The 13210-nt window shown below is 39.6% G+C and overlaps 2 protein-coding genes across 10 annotated transcripts in view; one reads left to right on the forward strand and one right to left on the reverse strand.

The window, feature by feature from the left end:
* The window catches only part of tacc1 (transforming, acidic coiled-coil containing protein 1), a 32233-nt gene that overhangs the window by 2001 nt on the left and 17022 nt on the right, over positions 1–13210 (forward strand). Inside the window, exon 1 of one of the 2 annotated variants that reach the window (XM_034682634.1) lies at positions 11644–11713. The exons of the other annotated variant lie outside the window; for it this stretch is intronic. The gene's annotated coding sequence lies outside the window, so the exon portion shown is untranslated. Of the gene's footprint in view, positions 1–11643; positions 11714–13210 lie in introns of those variants that run through there. 2 annotated transcript variants of the gene reach the window in all.
* On the reverse strand, positions 4108–10629 carry aggf1 (angiogenic factor with G patch and FHA domains 1). 8 transcript variants are annotated; one of them, XM_034682655.1, is made up of 16 exons: positions 10500–10629; positions 10358–10419; positions 9329–9528; positions 8648–8747; positions 8326–8549; positions 8084–8215; positions 7795–7995; positions 6532–6973; positions 6263–6374; positions 6076–6127; positions 5881–5982; positions 5627–5795; positions 5414–5493; positions 5195–5322; positions 5009–5108; positions 4108–4917 (listed from the first exon to the last, which is right to left on the reverse strand). In XM_034682655.1, the coding sequence occupies exons 3-16, from the start codon at positions 9518–9520 to the stop codon at positions 4675–4677; spliced, it is 2277 nt and encodes a 758-aa protein (XP_034538546.1). In that variant the 5' UTR covers positions 9521–9528; positions 10358–10419; positions 10500–10629; the 3' UTR covers positions 4108–4674. The 8 variants fall into 8 exon arrangements, with proteins under 8 accessions (XP_034538546.1, XP_034538587.1, XP_034538571.1 ...); XM_034682696.1 differs by lacking the exon at positions 6532–6973 and adding an exon at positions 7534–7603 and having other exon boundaries at positions 6263–6371; XM_034682680.1 differs by lacking the exon at positions 6532–6973 and adding an exon at positions 7534–7603.

A 13210-nucleotide genomic window follows, 5' to 3' on the forward strand; every position in this document is an offset into this window, starting at 1 on the left:
TTCAAAGTTTTTTATTCCATATTAAAGATATATATTTCCCTATTTTTTGTGGAAATCAATACAATCCACATGCTTATAAAAAAACATAATACACTATAATGGAGTGTACTACAAAGAGAGGACTCATCTGTTTATGGAGCTATTGTCTCCTCTGTGTGGCACTATCATGACTGTTCTGAGCAAAGCGACTTCATTCTGTCACACAGCTGCTCTGACAAAAGACAACATTGTGACCGGTGTTTCAAAGTACAATAAGCTGGTCAGCGTTGAGCAACACAACACACCACACAAGCTCTTAACCACACAACTACAATTTAAGACTTTTAAATAGGGAAGGCTTTTTTCTCTCTCTGAACCAAAATTACAGACTTTAGTTTGCCATACTGGTTGCACAGCCCAGCCCTGAACCATGATGGAAAGCCATAGTAATGAATGACGTCCTGCACGGTGTAGGGAAACTATGAGTGATGATGATGAAGGAGTTGCATATTACTGTGTAACTTGTAGTATTCACAGTCTACCAGGTGATGTCAGGCCACACTGCTTGATATATGAAGAGGCGACTTGCATGTCTGGAAAAGTTATTCTGCCCTCCCTCCACAGGGGGGCAGAGCTGAAGGGGAGATTAATTCTGGGATTCTAGATTTATTCAGCTTGGGACGTCTTAAAACTCAATATCCAAAGGCAGACAAACCAGAGTTGTCTTTCTTCTCTGATTGCTTCATCTTATTAAAGGAAGACAAAAAATCTGTGGGCCAGAAGTAGGTTTTAACATGCTTCCAACATTATCACTGTTGTGTTTTGGTCATGGAAATCAGCAAAAATGTCAGTGCTCTCAGTAGGTCCTAATCCTGACTAAAGTAAAAAGAGGTCTACGGCTCCTTGGTCACCCTGAACTGTTCAGATGAAAATCAAAATGTAATTGTGTCAAATTTCTTAAAGTTAAATCAAGTTGATATTACATTTTTTAAATAATAAAATAATAGTTAAAGCTGCTGTTGGTAGGAATGGTGTAAAAAAATGTACTTTTTTTCTTCTGGGTTTGGAGAAAAGGTCATAATACCCATCGGTCCTCATCGGTAAGTGAAGTAATTCGAGATTATGGCAAAATCTCTGTTTTCCAATGCCTTTGTATCAAGCAATGTTATTATTCCCCTTTTTCCGTTATCACGTACCAGTCAGAGCTACTCCCCAACCCTCTGTCCTGATTGGTTGAGTGGAGGCCCCACTACGTCGCCCTGATTGGCTGGGAAGCCACTACTTCCTCATAGAACTTGCACAACCATAGACATATAAAGAGACGCCGCATCAACCACTGCTACCTATTGGCGCTGACAAGCTGTGGGGCCGCCATCTTGGTCTGGTCACCCGCTCCACTCAGTGTAATCTGTTTGGCAGGCGCATTTAAGTGTCAGCGCATTTAATCAATCATAACTCGCTGAATACTGAACTGATTTTCATGCAGGGTTTTTTTCTGAAAACGTCATATATGTAGGTATGATACAGGACACATGGTTCGGTGTATTTTAATATTCATAGTGGGCTTAACAGTAATAGAATTTTCTGATATGTGATATATGTGATGTATGATAGGTATTTTGCCGCACAGTGCTCTGGCATCTTGAAGTCTCTGCTGCTTCAGTTTACGTTTACAGGTAGGATCATGGGTAGGATGACCAGACCAAGATGGCGGCCGTATTTCTTGCGCCCCAGCAGCCAATGTGGCGTATACTCTTTATATGTCTATACACACAACAATCTTTTGTGGGCGGGGTTAGGACAGCAGAGAGGGGAGGGGTAGTGTTGCCATTCAAAATCTCTCAGAATTGATGTTTATATCACGACTACAGCAGCTTTAAGTGTATAGATGGAGACAGCATTGAAAGAATGAGGGCTGATATGCGGAAAATGGGTAGGGGGGTAAGGAGATCTGCCGAGAGCCTTTTTGTTCAGTATAAAAAATGAACTGGTTTAATCTCAGTATATTTTTATTTTATTTTATTTGATAAATAAAATATATTTTGATAAATACATGGTTTTATTCAAGTCATGATAATATGGTGAACCTCACATGGTTATTATTCATGACATAGGCAGGGTTGGTATATGGTTAAAGGTTATGTATTTTTCTTTCATGTATAACTGCTATCTCACCTTCACCTATAAAGATAAAGACTGAAGACGTAGACTTCATCTAAATACCTGAGTATGTTCATGACATCATGAACATGCCTCTGTTATCTGATGCCCTCCTTTCTTCTTGCCGTGATCTCATTCAAAAATCTCGTACACACTACTGTTTCACAAGTCAGTGCGATTGGGTCCATGTATGTGATGCAATGACTGGTATGACAAAACCGGATGACTCCTTTCTGCTCCTTGACCTTTGACCTTAGTTCAATTCAGCTCAAAGAATGGTAAACAAAGTGTCACTGTGAGAGTGACATATTGCAATGGCACGTTTTTGTGACTGTACATTTCTTTGTAGTCTTTGCTTTCAAACTCTTATCACTTTGCTCTCTTCTCTAGTTTCCTTTGGCCTTACATGATGGCGTTGACAGAAATATTTCAACAGCTATTTTCCTTGCTATCTCAATAAATTATTCACTGTTACTTAAAATACAGATCAAATAATATAACATGTGGCCCCCCTTTTTAAATCCTGAGTAGATGCCAGTGTAAGATAAATTGTGTATTTGTTAAAATACTTGAAAGGCTTTCGGCTTCAAACAATCTTGAGGATTTTGCTTAGATATGTCATTAACATGCAACACTTAATCTCAGTACTACATTTCAAAGACAACTTGTTTCCACTTGTCTGCAAAAAGTACAGTCCAAAAAAAAAACTGTTGCCTTCGGAGTCCTCACATTTCCTCACTCAAAGCGAAATTAGGGCATATTTCTCTGAGGTTTATATTCAGACACTGCTTAAGTTACCTTATTTACACTCAGTGTTCAAATGCAATCCCCTAAGGGTAACTTATCGGAAGAGATTCAGTTAATGGTATGTTAATGTAAGCACACAAACAGCCATGAAAAGAACTCAAACACATTGATTTTGTCCTGAAGGAGTTTTAAATCACTGCATGTTTAGCTTAACAACATCTGAAGAAATTACATTATGAAGAGGTCTCACTTGAAAGAACAGTAGCTCAGTGTTTGTCTGAATGCCTCGGCACTGTACGGAACTGGCCAACCCAGATCTCTGAAAAAAAGAAGCCTTGAGCCATTCAAACCAAAGACTGGATTCTCACTTTATCTCATGACTAGCATCATTGCTTTATGGTTTAGACTTTCTACCCAGCACAACCAGGCGCTGTCACACGCCAAACCCTCCCAGTTTTACTACACTACAGTATCAGCTGTTTAATATTTGCTTGCAGTCGGAGCATTAAAGTTGAGGGAGGAGACTTAGGGAGGGACGAGAGGACCCACCTGTCAGGAGGGAAGAATCCTGACTGCAGTGACTGAACTTACTCGACAGTGTGTGAAGAGCAAAGGAGGGTATGTCCACAAGCTGAAGGAAGCATAAAGTTGGCATGTTTGACCATTGACTGAAGCGAGAGATCAAAAATGGGTGGAAATATAAGTCAGAGGAAGAACAGCAGGAAAGCCAGCTCAAGGAGTCATGCCAACAGCGCCATGTGAGTCAAATCTCTCACCTGTTTGATGTTGAAGGGATTTAATAGTTGATCATAGAAAACCTGTTGTCAATTAGTCTAGATCAGTGACTTTATACAGAAAAAGAGGAAGTAATTGTTAATTAATGCCTTTTAAATTATATGAAATAGCATTGAGACTATGAAACCTAAATTCTTAAGTGTTCCTGTGTTGTAAACTAGAATATTGAGCTTGTAGCTACACTCGCATTCTTTTCCATTCAGTGCCACAGTGCCTTCTGTTCGAGTGTACGCTTGCACACACATGCAAATATTCACACACCCTCAAAATGAACCCGCAGATAAAGACTGCACACAGATGGACAGTTAAATGTGTTTGCTCTCTGACCTTACACAAGTATGTGGACGTGTTTCCATGAGCTTTTGAACAACCAAAGACAAATCAAAGTTGAATGTGATCTTGGCAATCAATCAAAGAATCAATCAGAAGGTTGAGCACTTTCAAATTTAATTTTGCAACATGTAAAAAAAAAAAAAAAAAAGAAAGAGTTCACTGGGAAAGTGTTACATAAAGAAGTTGCAACTGGTTTGACATGATTACTTACAGGTTGCCAAAACAAATCCAAAGTGGTGTCATAGAAGCATGATCTCATTGTGAGAAATAGAGCTTCACTGTGTCAATGTTTGCTTGAGGCGAATCATGTCCTCCTTGTAGTGAGACACAGAGACAGCTCTGCCCTCTAGGTTACACTACAGACACACTGGACCGTCAAACACTCAGCTGGTCTTCTTTTAAGGCTGTACACGTTTCCCACAGTTCACAGAGCATGGTCTACACCCACAGCTGGTGACTTCAACTAATGCAGTTTGTAAATTGACTTTGACTTAAATGTGGTCACAATCAATTCTCTTCATGTTGAAGGCTGAACAAATATAAACAGTCTCAAATGCTTGCAGCAATTAGCAGAGAGAGGAAACTCCCTTTGCTTATATTGAACCTCCCAGCTTATAAATCCAATACAAATATGTACACCATTTATGTATAACTCTGTCTTTATGTATTAAAACCAGGTTGTGTGTCCGTCATCTCAGTCTCCTCTGATTTGACCCAGGCGGTGGCTGAGTTGTTCTTCTGTGTTTTAGGTGGCAGCATGTCAGGCTGGCAGGAATCAGCAAATCTCTCTCGAGCTTTCTCCCAGTTCTTTTGAGACTTTGATTTGGTCACAGAGATGCTGTCCAGAGACAAAGCTGCAGCGGCTCCCAGACCTGACTGAGACTTTCGGATCTTCAGTTGAATCTGTGGGGAAAGAATGAAAAACGAGCAATCAAATAATTTTGTAGCTGCAAAATACATATCAGTCAAGACAGAATTTACTAGATAATCTTACCGGAGCTTTCATTCCAGTCCCCTCTTTTCCCAGCCCCTCCCCTTTCTTCCAGCCCATCTTTTCCAGCATCTTCCGTCCTTTGTTGACTTCAGAGATTTCTCTTTAAGTGGGCAAATAAGAAATGACACAATTATCACTTAATCCTTTGTTCTTCTTAAGCAGTCAAAACAATAGTAATGTACTTACTGATGAACAGAAGCTGGAGCGTCATCTCTCTGGAAAACACCCTCACTGCCCACCGTCTGTCTCCTGGACTCTGCACGATCTTTGTATTTAGGGTTTTTTAGTGCTTTGGTCCCCTCAAATTCATTGCTCTGTTTACAGAAAAGCAGAGACACGATTAGCTGTTGAAGAGAATTGAGTTTAAACCTTAAACTGGCAGTCAGTTGTCCTGATATCACTCACCTGCAGGCCGTATTTAGCCTTCATCTGCTTCAGCTCCTTTTGTCTCAGTGCTTCTTTGTCCTCTTTGGTGAGTGTAGGGCCTTTAGAAAAAAACAGAGGAAAGACATTTCCAACATGAGGTGGTTTCAAAATGTAGGAAGTACATCAGGTTTTTTCAAACATGTTAAAACAAAGTTGGGTATGTGTGAATTAATTTCTCTTGAGTTGTCTCACCCGTAGTCGTCTCCTCTCTCCTGTGCTTGCTGAGGTGGGCCATAACCTGACCAGGCTCACAGCCGTCACAAGTATCAGTCCCTGTGTGTATGTGAAAGGACAGTACGGTCTCTCCCATCTTAACCTCGTCACCATGCATCAGAGCATGTGGCTCACACTTGGTTTTAGGCTGCAGAGGAAACAATTTGTTGATGATGTCATAAAAGTTTTGTGATTTTTAACTGGATTTTAAAAAAAGGGGATATAATAGCTACCTGTAAGATCCGGTTGCCATTGATGACAGTTCCATTCTGGCTCCCCTGGTCCACGAGCATGTATCCCTGCAGCTCCTGGTCAAAGTACACCTCTGCATGGAACTAAAACCAAACACAGATCAGAGTTAGAAACAGCATGTATCCCTGCTACTCATCAAATATGTCCTGCAGGGAAATATAAGTGCAGAGGGGTACCTTGCTGACTCCCATCTCTGGTATTCGTATTGCATGGTCCATTTCTTTCTCTCTGCAACAGAAATAAAATAGATTGTCTTCAAGGAGTTTGGGTTTATATTTCCTACTTTGGCAACATTTAAATCTCACTTCTTCCGTTGCATTATTGGAACATATCAACTATCTGATAAAAAAGAATATAACAAACCTGCCGATGGTGGCTGGGGAGTCGGCTGTGATGATGAACAGAGTGCCCACCTGCAGCACTGGTGATCTGACCACCGTCACTCTCACACAGGGCGGCCAAATGTCATTAACTGCTGAAAAAATAAACCAACCATAAAGTCACAAGGGCATGTGATTTCAGAGAGCAACAGAGTGCTTAATTAGCCTACCACCAGATTCAACTAATATAAGTGTAGCTAATTAAGTTGTGTGTCCTGACAAAGCTCTGAATCACTCTTATCTTTCTCTCACCTTCCGGAATCTGAGTCTCCATTTCGGACTCAGGGCTTCCCTGTGCATGGGAGCTAGGAGATGATGACGATGAGTGAGCAGACTCCTCCTTCTCCGATTCTGTGATCTCGCCCTCTTCCGGTTCGCTGTTCCCCCTTGAGTCATCGCTTTGAGCTGGGCTCTTCTTCTTCTTCTTCTTCTGCTTTTTTGACTTGGATGCCTTTTTTTTCTTCCTTGATCTATCCTTCTCATCATGATGAGAACCGTTCTTATGTTTCTTCCTCTTTGAGGAGGATTTCTCTCTCTCTTCCTGGTTTTTTGAAGAGTCTCTTCTCCGTGGTGACACATCTGGACTGCGGGACCTTTGCTTCAGTTTTTCAGGTTCCGTTTTCCTTTTAGATGTTCGTTTTTCAACCCACTCGATTTCTTCTTCTTTCATCTTGACCTCATCAAATGTGCCTCCCTGCCATCAGACAGTCAAGAGTAAGATCAACATCCCCCACTGGTGGTCACTGACAGCAGGCAAGTTGACTTTGTAGATCCTATGTTCCACGTCATGTGTAGTACTGTTTTTGTGGTTTCAGTCTTAATGGAGAATTCCCTTCAGACCTCCTACAGATTTATTGATCTATCACTTTGTACGGATATTTCTTGGTGCAGGTTATCAATTCTTTGAGTCATTGTTGGTTCATGACACAATACAAAGTTACAAGTGATCCTTTGAGACACACAAGCACTTATAGATCACACTAACAAACAACATGTGACATGAAATGAGTGATTGCATTTTTATTCTACTTCAGCTTTACTTTCCTAGTTTTTCCATCACACCCCTAACTCTCTAAATCTTAGTCAAATATTTCAACGCTGTTCCTTGTGTGAATATCTAACCCTGCCATGTTGAAACTGTACGTGTGAGATACAAGCATTATTCTTTTACTGTGACGGCAAAAGCCAAAATGGCTATATTTAAAAAACTTTTGAACTATTTGGTAATTTGAATGGTGATATTAAAAGGTGTACCTCTGTGGGAAGCAGTTTTCCAGTAAGGAGAAATCTTCATTCTAGCCAATGAGTTAGTCATCTCTTGCACCTAAGTCAGAGGACATTGTTTTAGTCAGCTAGCCTCATATTTATACAAAAGAATAAAACAGGTATTGAAAGACTGAGCCCATGAGATTCGACACATCAGTGCTTTTAAGCGGAACTACAAAGTCAAGAGCCAGCTGTCAGCAGTCATCACAACATGTATCTTTATCGTGCATCAAGAAAAGACCCGGGTACCTTATCATCCTGTTGTGAGGTCTTCTTTGACCATTTCTTAGACTTTCTGTCCCGCTTTTCAACACCACTGTTGTCTTGACATGGCTCTGCAGTGGTTTGTGCAGCAGGAACCTCGATCCGGGAATGAAACTGGTACCGACCACTTTCTGCATCGTAGTAGTAATAAATGCCTGTGTTGGCATCATAGTACAACTGACTGGCCTGTAGTAGGAGATAATGTGTTAAGTTAGACTCAGAAATTTCAGCTACAGACAGCCTTATTTTACCAGTAACACTGTAAGAAACAAACCGAGTCATAGTAGAAACCCGTGCTGTGGTCGTAGTACATCCCAGTAGTTTCGTCAAAGACAAACCCAGTCTGTGTCATAGCTTCTTCTGCAGTGGCTCTCAACATATCAGCTATGGATCCTGCATCACCCTCCTGAAAGATACAACCCCATCAATTGATTATAACACATACTCAAATTCAGTTTCTACAGTTGTATCATTTTTTTATCTTTTAAGTATAATGAACTCTTGAGACAAACAAACCTCTGTGGGGACTGTTACACTGCTGTCTTGTTTCTCTGACACAGCAGCAGCAACTGCTTCATTTGTTGCAGACACCTCGGCTGCCTCGCTGCCATCAGCTGCACCCACAGCTTCCACAGTGTCCACAGCTTCCACAGTGTCCAAGACCTCAGAAGTGTATGAAGCCTGGGTGTCTGTGGCCTCTGGGTTCTGAGCATAGCCTCCATAGTAGTAGTTGTAATAATCTGGAAAAAAAATTTGAAATGTTTGCAACAGTTGAGTCTTTTTCTGACTCAATAAAAAAATTCAGTTAAGTAATTAATGTACATGAAAAGTAACAAACCAGTTTCTGTCCAGACATGTTCCTCTGTCTGAGTTTCACTGCTGACTTTGTCTTTATCTTTCTTTTTACGTTCATGAATCTCTGCACTCAACCGGTCAACCTGAAATGATACATTTTAAGATCAATTCCATGAGCAAACATTCACTAAACACTCACTGTAATAACATGACAATGGTAGTGTAATGATCATAGCTTTGGACTGATTTAATTAAGAATGTGGTGCACTGTTTCCTAGTGAATTTAAGCCATCGGGTCAGAAATGAGAACATATTCACTTACATGATAAAATATGTATGCACTTTAATGAATTACAACATTAACTGGCTTTTGGTTTAATCTGTCATAAGGCAGTCTTCTACAAACAGAATGTATCACAAGTGGAGATGTGTCAAGATCTGCATATGTCAGCACTAAATTCAGTTATATCAAATAGCATAAATCATTCTTTTTATTATTATTACTATTATTATTATCTGTCAGTTTGATATACCCCTTAAGAATGTCTATAGAGGCAAAGAAGCAGTGCTTTACAGGATTGATGAATCATTTTAGTTCTCACTGTGTAACATATACATAAATATTAATAAGCACACAGCATTGGAGAGCTCTGAACAAAATTAACTTGTATAATGCATAAAGAAGCCTGTATAATGATTGATATAAATGCTGAAATTCCCTGACCTGTCTCCTCAGGTCCTCGTTGTAGCTCTCTGTGGTCCTCTGTAGTCTCTCGGACTGGGTCAGTTGTTTCTGTAACTTGGACAGCTCGGCTCTGCACTCACTGAGCTCCTTCTGCAAAGACTCAGCTCTCAGCCGGAGCTCAGACACTTCAGACTCCTTTTCTTTTTCTCCCTCTCCATCTCCGTTCTCCATTAGTTCACCTGAAGACGTAAACATTCAGACTTACAACTTCAGTCACGTAGTCAAGTCTTCCAACAGACATCTTAGAAACTAAATGCGGCACAGAAATAGTAAAGGGACTATGAATGGTTCAAGTAGGGTTGCCAACTGTCCCGTATTAGCTGGGACATCCCGTATATTGGGCTGAATTGGTTTGTTTCATACAGGACCTTAATTGTCCCGTATATTGATTATTGACTCGGGTAAATACAGCAGACTGCACTCTACAGATCCTAAATCAGATAAAACCACAGTGGCAGATCATGTGCCAATCACACCTGCAAAAAAGTGTGGAGAGGATTTTCTCTCTGATGGCCATTAAATGGTCAAACTCAAGAAACCGATGCAGCATAGAGCTGATCAAAAATTAACTTAAACTGTCTGTAAACTGTGACTTATCATGTAAGGACTTCTCTCTGGTTGTTCAAAAGGACAAAAGACTGCTTGGGTCAGTCAAGAGCAGCAAAAAGTATCCATGGAAAAAGTACATTTGGTGAGTCATACTCCTCTTTTGCATTTAATTTTTATTGCGTTTTCTGTTTTTTGATGTAAAGAGCCACATTGTGGTTTCTTTGAGGTTTATTCATAAGAGGTTACATACTGATACAGTAAGGATTAAAGGGAATATACACACTTTCTGAATTTCTAGTTGAATCAGAATCAGAATAAACGCTGAATTCACACATCATGCTCACACCACCATGGCACCGTGCACCTGTCCCCTATCTAGTAGTGAGAACGTTGGCAACCCTAGGTTCATCAATAACATTATTACTGACTCTATTTGTAACTGTAAGCTGCACTTCTTACCCCTTGCTTCGTTTTTGAACCCTCCGCAGTAAGTTGTCGGTCAGCCCGGATCGTGAACCGACCTGAAAAGTTGAAATAGACATTTTTAAGACTGTATTTCTGACACAGTCGAGCAGATGTTTGGTGTTAATTAGACAGTTACAGTTAGAACCGTTGTAACGTTAACTCTCCAGCCTGTTCGCAACCGCCATTTAGCACACGAGCTAACTACGTCAGAGCGGAAGTACTTCTTCTTCTTTGGCTATGTTGGTGGACTCACACTTTCCAAAGCGCTTTGCTGCCACCCATCGGACACTAACAGTAAGACAGCTCAAACTTATATACTTCAAAACTTAGTTTTACTTACACTACTGGTCAAAAGTTTGGAAACACCTTCTCATTCAAGTGTTTGTATTTATTTTATTTATTTGAAACACTGTAGATTAATACAGAAAGACATCAAAACTATGAATTAACATTTATGGAATTATTTAATTAACAAAAAAGTGTTAAACAAATCAGTATATGTTTTAGATTTTAGATTTCATAAAGTAGCCCCCTTTTTCCTTCATGACAGCTTTGCACACTCTTGGTATTCTCTCAGTGTGCTTCATGAAGTGGTCTCCTGGAATGATTTCTAATTAACATGAGCCTTGTCAAGAGTTCATTTGTAGAATGACTTGCCTTCTGAATGTGTTTGAGACCATCAGTTGTGTTGTTCAGAGGTAGGCTTAGTACACAATGGATAGCCCTATTTAACTACTGTTGTAATCCATATTATGGTAAAACAATATTATATAATAGTTTTGATGTCTTTAGTATTAATCTACAGTGATTCAAATAATTAAAATAAATACAAACCCTTGAATGAGAAGGTGTTTCCAAAATTTTGACCAGTAGTGTAATTTTAAGTTTACTTTGTTTCATTTTCTTATGCTCTGCACAGAGCATAAATATTTTTAAAAGCAAACTCAAGACCTATCTTTTTAGTCTCGCTTTTAACTGAGTTTTATTCTGAACAGTTTTATTTCTTTATTATATAGTTCGAAATTTAGTCACTTTTATTCTACTTTATTTATTTATGTGCTTATTTATTTTTTAATCTATTTTTCATTTATTTATTTATTTATTTATTTTAAGTATAGCATCTTATTTTATTTTAATGGTTTAATATTTTAGTGTTTTATTTATCTTAGAAATGTATTTTATTTTGGTGATTATAATTTCCTGTGTTGGGTTTTAACATCTTATTTTACCTCCAGTGTTTCCTCGTTAAGATATCATGAGAGCGTTTCCTCAGTTCATAACATATCATTATGCGGTTTCACCGCTAGGTGTCACTGCAACACATTGATCCTGATCCTTGACACCTAACTCGTGAGTACTTTTTTGGCCTAAAAATGTTCTCATCTTAAGTGGTTGATTTACAGTCATAATTCTCTGTTCGTAGTTAGCTACTTGTCGATTCAGTTTCTATATGATGAATGTATAAACCATGCTTTTCAATTTGCTGTAGTTTCATGTTTGCTGGTATAGGAGTTACATCATAGTTTCTCTACAGTAGGCAATCAGGACTACTGTATGCTTAATAGGCTTGTTGTTGCTTCACATTGCCCTCCTTTTCCACATCTTAATCTTCTGGTCACTGTCATTCACTTTCTTCCTCTGTGTCTACACTCATTTCCACCTCCAGGAGATAGACTGTTCCTAAGGGAGTGCCTCCCCTATTGTCCTCTGAAAATGTTTACAGTCCCTATTTATGGCAACAGTGTTTAAAAATATTACACCGTCAGCAGAGCTTAAATATATCATGTGTTTATGTGCCCATTTTATCACTGCATTCCCTCTGGCACTTTAGTTGTAGGCCTAAATGTTACACAGCAGAACAATATCGTTACTGCATGCAAGCCTGACATGGGGAATCGACATAAGAATGTCATAAGTCATGTTTGCACAGAGCCAGGCAGAATTTAAGTCGTTGTGTCAACTCAGAAAAACTTCACAGTAGGCGGGGAGAGCCAGATTGTTTTCCTTTCCTTCAGTCCTTAGAGGCTTTCTGTATTCTAAAATCTGTCTTTTGGGTTCCTCCCACTGTGTTTGAAATCTGAGCACTTTGGAGTTTTGTTTGGATTTTGGTGGAGTGTCAGACTCCTTGGCTGGAGTTCTGGTAGCTGTATAGTGTTAGTCCAGCTTTGAAGAATAGGGTGGTCTTTTATCTGGAGACAAACACAGCTGCGTTGTCAAGCTAACAACTGTTTATTGATGCCATTTTTAGACCAGACAAGCAGAGATAGAGTTTTTAAAGAAGTGAAGACGTGGTGGTCAGCTCTGTTTTTTTTGTGTTGTTATGATTTACTGTAAATCAATAATCATGATTTCATGTTGGGGTTGGTAAAATGATACCTTTCTTATGTAACCCACTTATCACTGGCAACTGTGAATTTTTACTGGCTGGCCTCACCACTGGTGCAGGGAGCACTTTAGAATAAACAGAGAATCCATGGAGACAAAGACTTAAACGCTTTTTCCACTTTGAATCAGTTTAATGTTAAAAATAACTTCCACAGACGCAGGGAACACATCACTGTCACATCATCTCTATACATTTTCTCAGGTGTCGCAGCTTTGTGTAGATATGACCATTATGTTGACTGAGGATTTTTGAAAATGATTGCTGCTCATAGTATTTATAAACTAAATAATCTTTTCACGGGGGTGCAGTGGGTAGCACTGTTGCCTCACAGCGAGAAAGTTCCTGGTTCTGGTCCCTGGTAGGGAAGGTGCCTTTCTGTGTGGAGTTTGCATGTTCTCCCAGTGCATGAGTGGGTTCTCTCTGGGTACTCTGGCTTCCTCCCACAGTCCAAAAACATGCTC

The sequence above is a fragment of the Notolabrus celidotus genome, chromosome 1 (genome assembly GCF_009762535.1).
Source record: "Notolabrus celidotus isolate fNotCel1 chromosome 1, fNotCel1.pri, whole genome shotgun sequence".
Classification (NCBI taxonomy): domain Eukaryota; kingdom Metazoa; phylum Chordata; class Actinopteri; order Labriformes; family Labridae; genus Notolabrus; species Notolabrus celidotus.